Source organism: Sprattus sprattus, assembly GCF_963457725.1.
Source record: "Sprattus sprattus genome assembly, chromosome: 19".
NCBI lineage: Eukaryota > Metazoa > Chordata > Actinopteri > Clupeiformes > Clupeidae > Sprattus > Sprattus sprattus.
This window is the reverse complement of record NC_137917.1, coordinates 17,031,775-17,044,274: the sequence shown is the minus strand read 5'-3', so window position 1 is coordinate 17,044,274 and position 12,500 is coordinate 17,031,775. Positions and strand designations below refer to the sequence as shown.

The 12,500-nt window shown below is 45.3% G+C and overlaps 1 protein-coding gene across 1 annotated transcript in view; it reads left to right on the top strand.

Annotated features, from left to right (window-relative positions):
• The window catches only part of galnt1 (UDP-N-acetyl-alpha-D-galactosamine:polypeptide N-acetylgalactosaminyltransferase 1), a 40,782-nt gene that overhangs the window by 13,836 nt on the left and 14,446 nt on the right, over positions 1-12,500 (top strand). Inside the window, exons 2-4 of the mRNA XM_080858425.1 lie at positions 7,491-7,612; positions 11,363-11,502; positions 12,475-12,500. The exon at positions 12,475-12,500 is cut by the window's right edge and continues 143 nt beyond it. Of these exons, the coding sequence (XP_080714551.1) occupies positions 7,605-7,612; positions 11,363-11,502; positions 12,475-12,500 (174 nt within the window). The 5' untranslated portion in view covers positions 7,491-7,604. The remainder of the gene's footprint in view (positions 1-7,490; positions 7,613-11,362; positions 11,503-12,474) is intronic.

Here is a 12,500-nt window from a genome sequence, read left to right as displayed (position 1 = left end):
AGTCAAAGCATTCCGAGCCTCATTGCCCCCTGAGCCTGTGTAGTGTGTGTGTGTGTGTGTGTGTGTGTGTGTGTGTGTGTGTGTGTGTGTGTGTGTGTTTGAGAGATTTAAATGTTACATTTTTCTGGACTTGTCAGTCAGGATTTGGGCAGTAATACTGTTAGTTCATTTCTCCCAGCTTAGCCAAATCATTCCCTTTCTCTCTTGGTGTGTCCTGTGTGTGTGTGTGTGTGTGTGTGTGTGTGTGTGTGTGTGTGCTGTGAGGTGTTTGGCTGGAATGAGTGATGTAGTAAATGATTAAAGAATAGAAGACAGCAGGCCCATGTATCAGGGCAGTGAAAGATGTTTCGATAGTGGACGATCACATGAATATTTATATTTGAGAGTGAGAGGGTATGAATGCAAGGCACTTGTATGCATGTCCTGTCTGTCTGTCTGTCTGTCTGTGTGTGTGTGTGTGTGTGTGTGTGTGTGTGTGCGCACACACGTGTGTGTGTGTGTGTGTCTGTGTGTGTGCACATGTATGTGTGTGTGTGTGCTGTGAGGATGAAGTGAGCAACAGTATGGATACAGACACAACTTCCTGGTGTAGAGGCTCTGCTTCCTGACACATAGATAGCTAAGGAATTCAGTTATCTATCACTCTACACACACACACACACACACACACTCTCTCACACACTCTCTCACACACACAGACACACGCACACAAAAGATGGGCACTTGCCTGTATCAGTGGCACAGTGGGGTGAAACACCCCTCTTTCCCCCTCCCTGTGGCCGTATCTGTGTCTTGCAGCTGGACTGGCCACTCCACACAGAGCCTCTATTGTGTGTGCTGCGAGTGAGAGAGGGAGAGAGTGAGGGAAAGAAAGCACGAGTGATTGAAGGAAAGTGAGGGGCAGGGTGAGCATGAATGAGTCTCGGAGTGTGCAGGCGTGTGTGTGTGTGTGTGTGTGTGTGTGTGTGTGTGTGTGTGTGTGTGTGTGTGTGTGTGTGTGTGTGTGTGTGTGTGTGTGTGTGTGTGTGTGTGTGTGTGTGTGTGTGTGTGTGTGTGTGTGTGTGTGTGTGTGTGTGTGTGTGTGTGTGTGTGTGTGTGTGTGTGTGTGTTGGTATTTTTGAGTTAAGCTGTCCGAAATCCCTCTGTATGGCTCAAGTAGTTTAATCTGCTGAACTGGGTCATCATCATAGTACTGTGTGTGTGTGTGCGCGAGTGTCTGAGTCTGCGTTAATAAAATGATCATGCAACCTTGTAAGTAGTTTGATCTGAAGGTAGTTTTGCACCATCATAATCAGCTGGGCCTTTGGGAGTTGGGAGATAAAACAATGCGTGTGTTAAAAAAAATAATAAAAAGATACTGCAAGTACGCCCTCTCTTCATCTCTTCCTTATTCATGTCCTCTCTCTCTCTCTCTCTCTCTCTCTCTCTCTCTCTCTCTCATTGGCCTCTGTGGGTGAGTGTGTAATTAAAGGGAATGTGAATTGAATTGATTATTGATCACACCACAACAAGAGAACAGAAGCCTCCCCTGCGTAAGTACTTCCATCCAAGAGTTTGTGTGCGTGTGTGTGTGCATCTGTGTGCCACCAAGAGGCTTTAAGTGAAGTATTGATGGGGCTGTTTAATTGATGCCTGTTCAGAGCCTGTTTGCTCATTAGGTAGCGGTCCATTTGAAACTGCTGGCCTGGCTGCTCCTGGCTGAGCCTGAATGCTTAATGAATATATTTATACGCTTTCTTACAGGCCTACACATTTACACCACAACTGCTATTTGATCCTGCTCCTTTTATAACTCAACTCGTTTGTTTCGTGTGTGTGTGTGTGTGTGTGTGTGTGTGTGTGTGTGTGTGCGTGTGCGTGAGTTTTGGCTGTGAATGTCCTATGCGTATGAATATAGAGATGTTTGTATTCTATATGCTAGGTATGTGTGTTATGTGTGCCACAGGAAGCTGTACAGGGCTGTGTTGATGTGCCACCACCTCTATGATGGCAAGACGAGACAAGAAGCGTTCCTTAGGTTTTAATGTGGTCACCTACCCAGGATGCAGCAGTCTGCATGCTAAAGCACAAGTCTCACACCATACTGGTACACTAAACTCAATCTGTATGAACAGCAGCAGCAGCTCAGAGTGCAGGAGCGCACTGCACTTTAAACACACACACACACTCATGCACACACACACACACACACACAGGCTAGATACACACATGCAAAAAGTTATTCATACACCCAGAGTCATAGTCACAGACATGGGAAGATACATTGAAACACCCACATGCTTGTTGGCTGTCTGTGTGTATGTCAGTGTTAATGTTGGAAGTGGTTAGTCCAGAGTGTTTGTGGAGTGTGCACACACACACACTCAGCACAAATTAAAAATGGGCCTTTACACCTCTGTCAAACATTTATAGAACAGTGCTGCAGTGTTTGTGAGTGTGTGTGTGTTTTATTTTTTAAACAAGCTTCTTTAATAACAACGTAGGCACCACTCATTTAGAGTAGTTTTGCAATAGAACATTTTGGTTTTGCAATGGTTTGTTTCATTTCATTATCCTGCTCTCACACACACACACACACATACACACACACACACACACACACAGGCATCTCACACAGATTTCGGTTGGCCTGGCCTCTTGCTCTTTCCCAGTTGTGAGGGAGATGAGTGTGGAGAGGAGAGAGGTGGGTTGGTGAGGTGAATGTCATTTTTCCTTTCCTGTGGCCTGAGTCAGTGAACAGCTGGTGAGGTGTAACCCGTGTGAGCGGAGAGAGAGAGAAAGAGGGGGAAAGAAAAGTTTGTCAGGGAGTTGGTTACATCCCTCCAGGAGTCATTTTGCATGCAGAAACATAGGAGATGGAGAAAGTGTATTTGGTTTTAGGGTACACTAGGAGGTTCTCGCTCTCTGCATCTCTCTCTCTCTCTCTCTCTCTCTCTCTCTCTCTCTCTCTCTCTCTCTCTCTCTCTCTCTCTCTCTCTCTCTCTCTCTCTCTCTCTCTCTCTCTCTCTCCCTCTACTTCCCTTGTGGGTGCGCGTGCTTCTGATTTATGACCGGAATTGCGTTGAAAAGGCAGAATGGAAAAATTTCTAGAGAAAGCTATGATGTCATACACAGATGCATTGTGGGTAAAGAGGAGCCCAACTCCAACACAATAAGTATGTCCTCTGCTGCGTGTTAGTTTGTTTCATTAGTGTGTGTGTGTGTGTGTGTGTGTGTGTGTGTGTGTGTGTGTGTGAGTGGGAGAGTGAGTTGTTTCAGGGGGTTTCTAACTCCTGAGTCTTCCCAGCTGGATTGTAAGTGATTAGAAGTTAATTCCATTGGGCTGTCTGTGTGTTTACTTGAGCGATTGTTGCCACATCAGCAAGTGTTTATTTTTTCTGTTATCCTCTTCAGAGTTCTTCTGTTGAAGTGTATTGATTGCCGATAAAGACGTGTCTGTGTGTGTGTGTGTATGCACCGTGTGTGTATGTGTGTGCAGACGGCCCATGTTTTAATGTATGTGTATGGGTGTGTGTGCAGACTGCCTATGTTTTAATTTAGTGTGTGTGTGTGTGTGTGTGTGTGTGCAGACTGCCTATGTTTAGGTGTGTGTGTGTGTGTGTGTGTGTGTGTGTGTGTGTGTGCAGACTGCCTATGTTTTAGTGTGTGTGTGTGTGTGTGTTAACCTGTGATTTGCATCTTCATGAACTGGCCTCGTTTAGTCCCACACCCTGCCCAGAGTAAACCAGGGCTTTGGAAAGAAAACTACTGGAAGAGGAGAAGGGGAGGAGGTAAACAGAAAAGCTTTGCCTAGACTTAGTTAGCGCTTGTCTAATATGTGCATCTCTGTGGCTGTGTGGGTGGACTGGCCTGCTGGTTAATAAGGCTGAGTCTGGGATGACTGTGATTCCATTAGGCTCATCCCAGCCTTCCACCACAGACAAAGTATGATGCCTGAATTCTATGTGGTCTCGCTCTCTCTCTCTTTCTTTCTCCCTCTCGCTTTTGCTGTCTGTCTGTCTGTCTGTCTTGTTCTCTCTTTAGTTGTCTGTTTGCATGTGTGTATTTGGTGAGTTGCGAGGCTGGATCTGACCATACATTATGTCAGTGTCTGTAAACCACATGTGTATATTGTTTATTGAATCATATAGATTTTATATATGGAACATTAGGTCTCTTAAATGTTTGTGTGTCTGGAGACACACGTCATCTTCAGGACTGTGTGTGTGTGTGTGTGTGTGTGTGTGTGTGTGTGTTTGTGTGTGTCAGGCAGGGCGGAGGACTCCAGCCAATTGGACCAAGTTATCCCCCCCCAAATTAGCCAGTGACGTAGTTTGTGTTTGAAAACACCCAGATCCAACATTTACCCGGCCCCCTTCCCCCTCCAAACCCACACACCACACCCTTAGGGGCTCAATGTTGCATGCATGAGGACATGTGGGTGTCCGTGTGATGCTGGTCATGACATGGTCATATGGTACACACATGTTGGTGCTGCTTGGCGTGTCATGAACACAGTGACCTTTCCTGCTTGTAATTTCTGTAGGACACATATGTACTGTCTCTTTTTCTCTCTCTCTCTCTCTCTCTCAGTCCCACTTTCTCATTTTCTCTCACGCAGGCTCTCTGTATCACACACACAGGCCCACAGACACACACACACACACGCCCTCAAACTGAGTTTTTCTTCATAATTAGTTCAGTGCCCTCATAATGTCACATGTCTGAGAGCAAGTTTGAACTTTACATACTGTTCACATGACTGTGTGTGTGTGTGTGTGTGTGTTTCTGAGTATACATTAAGGTGCAGGTATAGGACAGTGCTCCCAATATTACTGTGCACTTTATACTCTTCTTTCCTCTGTTTCAGCCCCTTTTATGAGTTTGTTCGGCTGTAGGTCTCTAGAAGCACGCAGTTTTTTCACAACCGAAACCACTGACTATGCCTTTAAGTGTGTGTGTGTGTGTGTGTGTGTGTGTGTGTGTGTGTGTGTGTGTGTGTGTGTGTGTGTGTGTGTGTGTGTGTGTGTGTGTGTGTGTGTGTGTGTGTGTGTGTGTGTGTGTGTGTGTGTGTGTGTGTGTGTGTGTGTTTGTGCTCGTACCTGTCCATGAAGTTTATCTGCGTGAAGTGTGCGTGTGTCTGCGTGTGCGCGTGCTGGTATGCGTGTTCTGGTGTGCGCGTGTGTGTGAGCGCGCGTGCGTGTGAGAGACTGTGGGGTGAGTGAGGTCCGTGGGCTGGCTCAGGTCTGCTGGCGTGAGGAAGTGAGTGCTGGCGGTGCACAGTGACTCTCACGTGAACATCTCTTCCCCTCTGCACGGGGGTCACCAGCGCCAGCCACGCCTCTGACGTCACACCTGCGCACGTGTGGCCCTCCCAGTGGAGTGCTCGGAAACAGGACAGGTCAGGTGTGTGTGTGTGTGTGTGTGTGTGTGTGTGTGTGTGTGTGTGTGTGTGTGTGGGGTTGGTGTGTTAGTCTGTGTGAATTTCCAGTGTTGAAGCTGGATTTGCATGGCTTGACTGCTGTCCTGTGATGTTTGGAGTTAGCTGAAAGCAGCAGCCCCCGTCTGTGTCCCTGCTGAGGGTAAATAGCGCTGGATTGCCTTCTGGCGAGAAACGAGGGGCACGGTTGAATGTGCAGGACACATGCTGTTAACACCACTCTGCCAAAATATGTTTCCATGCTAGGCTTCCTTCTGATAAAGCTTCTGGTTTGTTTTTAGTGATTAATCTTTTGTGTGTCATCTATCACCACCTGCTTGTTGTTCATAGATAATCCAGAATGCTTCCCTTTTTCGTGTCAATGAAAATCAAGAAGCTCTTGAAGACCCAACTCTTCAGAGAGCACCTCCCTTCCTTACTGGAATCTTGGCTTAACTTGCACTTAAGCAGTGACAGTCCCGCACTTCTTTTTCTTTCTGTCGTTTCTTCTAAAACAACAACAAAAAACAGTATTTATTGTTACACCAGGTTTTATTGCTCTTAGCTTGACTGTTCTCTCCTTTTGTACGTCGCTTTGGACAAAAGCGTCTGCTAAATGACTGAATGTAAAATGTAAATGTAAATGTCAATGTTGCTGAAGTCTGTAATGTAATGTATATCAGAATGTATAAATAACCTACATGGTTCCTGGGTATCATATTCCCTAGAGTGTAGCTATTGTGAGTGGTATGGTATGGACTACCAAGATATGGCTGCCTCAAGTTACAGCTTGACTCGATGGGTATTCTTATGTATTACATCCTGCTCTATTTAATATGATAGGTAGGAGCGTATCCATATAGCAGCGACATGTTTAATCTCAATAGGCAGGCATAGATCTGTTTGTCATATCAAGGGGTACAATGGCATGATATTAAGATGCATTATGTGGCGAGGCTTTGCAGGAAGTCCACTCGGTGAAACTTTGCTCCACGCCCCTGGTCCCAGTGTGTGTGTGTGTGTCTGTTCCCAGTGTGTGAAGTGGCATCTTGATGACCAGGCTCTTCGTGTTGTGATCATTAAGAAAACTGAAGTAGAACTGTAAACATACTCTCTCACACACACATAACCCTCGTATGGTAATCTCGCTGGTGACCTTTAAACCCCCGCCTATCCATTACTCTCCTTTTCCTTGAGGCTCAAGGGATCAGAGGTGTCGTTTGCTGGTTTCCTTGGCGACCGGCGAGACTTATGCAGAGGCGTTTAATTGGTCCTCAGCTCAGCGAGCATCGGGCTGTCCCCATGGTGCTTGGGAACAGAACTAATGTGAGCTGGGCACTCACAGCAGGGGGATTAGACAGCCAGATTCACCGTCCTTCTGTTTACCTCGCTGTATAAACTTTAGATGAAGGGTCCCACTGCTGTTTATTTGGAAGTGTGTGTGTGTGTGTGTGTGTGTGTGTGTGTGTGTGTGTGTGTGTGTGTGTGTTTTAAATGCCCTATTGGTTCATTGAGGCTGAACTTCAAAGAGTTCCCCAGCTTTAATCCACAAGCTGTCTTGAGGCATTATTACACTCAAACTGTGTAGAGCTGTCAGATCAGTGACCAAGCAACCAGACCCGCAGACACACACACACACACACACACACACAGTCAAACTGATAAATGCAGAGATACACACAGATATGCGTTCACAGTCGATCTTGGGTCACACTTGGTCTTAAGAGAGAAACAAGGACTGTGTGCTGGACTGGTCCCATTCTAAACATTATTTTCATGCTGTTACACCTGAAGAATACTAATCCCACATACACACTTATACACGCTGACTTTAGGAGGAGGAGGAGGAATATCATCAAGAGTCAGAGGAATATCATCAAGAGTCAGAGGAATATCCCCAATTAGCCTAAGTATGTGTCCCCATACTTCCCTCTTGAACCATAACCAAGCAAGAAAAAGACATCAGTAAATCACACAGTGGGCTGCATACACACTGAACACCACCATCATTATTTTTCGACAAAATGAACATGAAGGATTGCTCGGGATAGGAGAGCCATGTTAAAGCTTGTGTGTGTTTGTGTGTTTGCAGGGAGCATGGCGAACTGAGGGCTCCAGAGGTGGGATTGCTCAAGCTCCTCCTGTCGGCTGGAGCTCCCCCTTGATTGGACAGGAGACCAGTTTGCTCCGCCCACTCCGCACTCACATGAGCAGGTAATATTAAATCATCCTTATCTTTGTGAGTAGTTGTAAGTGCCTGGTGTGGGTCGCATTTTGCATTGTAAAACTCTAGTGCGTGTGCGTTTGTGTGTGCGTGTGCGTGTGCGTGTGCATGTGTGTGTGTGTGTGTGTGCGCGCGCGCGCTCGTGCACCTCGGCCATGAAACAGACCAAGAACAAGAGCAGGAAGTAAGTGAGCCATGACAGCCAACCGTACCTCAGTGGCCCCCGAAATAGGAGCGACACCATCTGAGGCCTTCAACACCTCACTGCACTTCTAAAGAAGATGATGAGGAGAGAGGTGGTGAAACACAGAGGGAAGGGAAAAATGGGTAGAGTGGCAATGGAAGATAGAAAGAGAGAGAGATAGAGAGAGAGAGAGAGCGAGAGAGAGAATAGGTTGGGAAGGTGAGAATAAGAGAGGCAGATGGGGGGAGGTTAGTGTTATAAGGGCTTGTTGTAGCCAAGCTTCCTCTCCTCAGAGCAGAACCTTGAGGATTTCCTCTACTGACTGGAACTCTATTTCTGTCGTGTGTGTGTGTGTGTGTGTGTGTGTGTGTGTGTGTGTGTGTGTGTGTGTGTGTTTGTGTGTGTGTGTGTGTTTCTGCATGCTTTGGAATCTGTATAGACTTTCTGTAATATATTCAGTTTTCTCAGCAGGAAGTGTGTTGTGCTAAATTCTGAATATGCCACTACAATATCTCTCCTCACCTTTATACAGAAATACACACACACACACGCACACACACACTGGTTACATTAAACACTGTATTCCATGGGGAGAAATGGAGTGAAAAATAATAGCATCTCTCCCAAGCTTAACCCTTGCAGAACAAGGCAATCAGCTGTATGTGTGTGTCTCACTAGTAAGGTTTCTGATCCTGTATGTTTCTTTCATGTTCCTTAGAGGTCTGTGTGTGTGTGTGTGTGTGTGTGTGTCTGTGTGTGTGTCTGTGTGTGTGTGTCTGTGTGTGTCTGTGTGTCTGTGTGTCTGTGTGTCTGTGTGTGTGAGTGTGTCTGTGATGTAAGCTGGCTTTGATGTAACGAAACATCCTGAGACAGAGGCCAGCAGCGGCTTCCGTCATCCTGAATATAAAACCTGTGTGTGTGTGTGTGTGTGTGTGTGTGTGTGTGTGTGAGGGGTTGGTGCACCAGATGTAGCACTCATAAAACTGCTTCAAACCATTAGACAGGTAATGAATTTGGTGTATAGCACTGGGATTTCAGCAGAACAGCCAAGCCTGGCAAGTTGCCTGTAAATGCTCTTTCCAAAAATTGTTCCCTTAGCTCTCGTGCGTACTGTAATCAGCACACAGTTGAGCTTATTAGCAAACACAAGAAATGAGCAAGAAATGTCCAAAGAGAAGAGCAACCAAGTTACCAGTGGTCTTGTAGGTGCACCACACACTGCAGTGCAGTTGGTGGGGAGGGGGTGGACACATTCTAGCAAGAATCACTTCCAGTACATTTAATCCTTGGATCAGGCAAGATGAAGTATTAATGGGCAGACCTCGGCTTTTTTTGACACACAAGGGAAACGGGCAGCCAGAGACGTGAATGCCCCCCCCCCCCCCACTCGTGTGTCTTTAGCAGCAGCATGAGAAACACTGATGGGGTCCAGTTTAGATAACACACACACACTCCACACTTCATCGCACCTGTGTGAAGGGCAGCGTGTGTGTGAGAACGCATGGGAAGGGTGGCAGAGGGGTGTGAATCACAGTGAGCTGTGTTCTCCCTTAACTGCCCCCTGACCCTCCGCATACAAATGAAAACATCCATGTGCATACATACGCACATAGACACACACACATACGCACACACACACGCACACAAACACACATAACGCATTACTACTGGACAACACTTTTTATTAGTCATCAGCGTAATTGCTAAATGCCTTTCAATGCGAGTGCTGATCAGTTTGTATTTCCCACACCCACTCACACCTCTACATCCTCTCTTCCCTCTTTCTCACACACACACACACATACACACCCAGCTGCACCCCTATATACACGTCAGTATAGAACTTTTGTTTCCAGGCACCATAAAGAACGGAATCACAAAGCAGTTTTTTCAAACAATTCCTAGCGTCAGTCAATTCAATTTCTGTCTCACACACACACACACACACACACACAGGGACACACACTTGATACTGATTTGGAGCGGGTTGTTCCTTATTTGAGGTGTATATTTGTAGGCTTTAGGGTGTGAGTTAGCATAAGGTGTGTGTGTGTGTGTGTGTGTTTACAGTTTATTGAGTAGTTTTGAGCGTGTGAAAAACCCTGTGGTCCCCCATTCATCAGCGTAGTCACACGCAGAAGCAAACACAAACACACACACACACACACACACACACACTTACTCTTCTTCTGCGTTAGTTTTGCTCTGCCCACCCTCTCCTGAGGGATAAGACAGATGTGGTGTGTCATCTTGTCTAGGCTCTAGAGACCGAGAGAAAGGAAGAGCGAGAGAGACAGAGAGTGTGTGTATGTGTGTGTGTACCACATTTTTGAAGGTGATTTTGAAAGTTAATATGGCTGTGATCTACCTGCAGACACACACACACACACACACACACACACACACACACACACAATACATGACTGATTTTGATGGATTCAGTCCATAAGGCTAACTGTAATCATTTAAATAATACAATAATTATGGCCACAGAATCTGTGTTCTGCAGTAATGTCAGGGAACCCTGCCAGTTTTGTTTGTGTCACAGTATCATATTCAGTTGTCTGTTAGGAAAATGACACTGAAAGGTGAAGTACATATCAAGGTGAGTGTCCTTCGTAATCCAGTATCAGTATCAGTTCAAAAGTAGCATTTTTTGTAAAGTTCAAAATGATGCTCAATGCAATTTTTGAGCCATAGGTAGTTTTTAAATGTGGACATTGTGTCCTATTTTATCAAACGTTTTATAAAATTAGTGCATTGGCAAGCAATGTAGTTTTAAACAAATGTCAGTCTATTTATCTTACTTATAAGCTGGATTGTTGTTGGGATAAAACCATTTTATCCTTTATTTTCAGTTCACAGCAAGTCCACCCCTTTACCTGCACCAACTCTAACTCTCTCACTGTGATGATAAACATTACATATAGTTTTCAAACTCTCACTGTGATGATAATCATTACTTATAGTTTTCTAATTCGTTCACTGTGATGATAATCATTACATATAGTTTTCAAACTCTCACTGTGATGATAATCATTACTTATAGTTTTCTAATTCGTTCACCGTGATGATAATCGTTACATATAGTTTTCAAACTCACTCACTGTGATTATCGTTACATATAGTTTTCTAATTTGCTCACTGTGATGATAATCATTACATATAGTTTTCAAACTCACTCACTGTGATTATAATCATAACATATAGTTTTCAAACTCACTCTGAGATCTCTTCTGATTGGCTCTCTTGGAGCGCTATGGGCTGATGTTTTCTGAGATCTCTTCTGATTGGCTCTCCTGGAGCGCAATGGGCTGATGTTTACTGAGATCTCTTCTGATTGGCTTTCCTGGAGCGCTATGGGCTGATGTTTACATCACTTTAGCCATGAGGCCATCAGGCTGTCCTCAGGACAGACATAAATTGGCTCTAGGATGTGTGTGTGTGTGTGTGTGTGTGTGTGTGTGTGTGTGTGTTGTCAAATGAGGAAATTGGTTACTAGTTATTTCCATGTCTCTTTGGGTGACGTGTGTGTGTGTGTGTGTGTGTGTTTCAGGATGAGGAGGTTCGCCTACTGTAAGGTGGTGTTAGCCACGTCCCTGGTGTGGGTGATGCTGGACATGTTCATCCTGCTCTACTTCAGCGAGTGCAACAAGTGCGACGACAAAAAGGAGAGAGGACTACCTGGGAGAGAGTGTGAGTCTCACACAGACACACACACACACACACATACACACACACACACACACACACACATACAAACACACACAGGAATTTGCCACTGCTCTGTGTCAAATGTGGCATAATCCCATTGAGTGGTAAGGGGTGGCTTGTGAAGAGGGGCTGTGGATGAAAAGAGCATTCAGTCAGAATGTCAATGTAAAAGTCTCCTCTCCACTGTTCCCCACACACACACACATACACGCACACACACACATACACGCACACACACACATACATACACACACACGCGCAAACACACACACACACGCACACACACACACACACACACATGCCGCTTCTGGCAAGCGGCCAAACACAGCCTGAGGCAACATAATGTGTGAATTACTCATACACATACACACATACGCATCCTGTCTGTCTCTCTCTCACACACACACACACACACACACACACACACACACACAGGCATGCACATGCATACAGAAATACATATTTGAAAAGATTTGTTTTTCCTCCCTATTTGCCTGTGGTGCTTTCAGCCTTATAATATGATCCTATAAAATATAGAAATATACTGAAGGCTCATCTTTCTCACGTACAAACATATGGATGTAACCCTTTCTATTCAGCATACTCATGCTCTCTCTCTCACACACACACACAGACACACACACACACACACACACACACACACAGTATGCGGCTGTAAACAACAGAGGGGATTTGAAATGTGTTGTGAAATGTAAAGTGCAATCAAGAAAAAAAGTAATCACTGAGTCTACCACTCACACACACACACACAAACACAATATCTTACACTTGCAATCAGCTTTTCAGCAATCACATTTGACTCAAACTGATTTTATTCTCTGTGTGTTTGTGTTTGTGTGTCTTTATGTCTGTCTGTGTAAACTGAGGTGTAATTGTGTGTGTGACTGGGTGCGCAATTGTAATCGTCTGGGCATGTTTATGTGTATTTCGCAGCTCCAGTGCAGAGGCCCCATGATGGG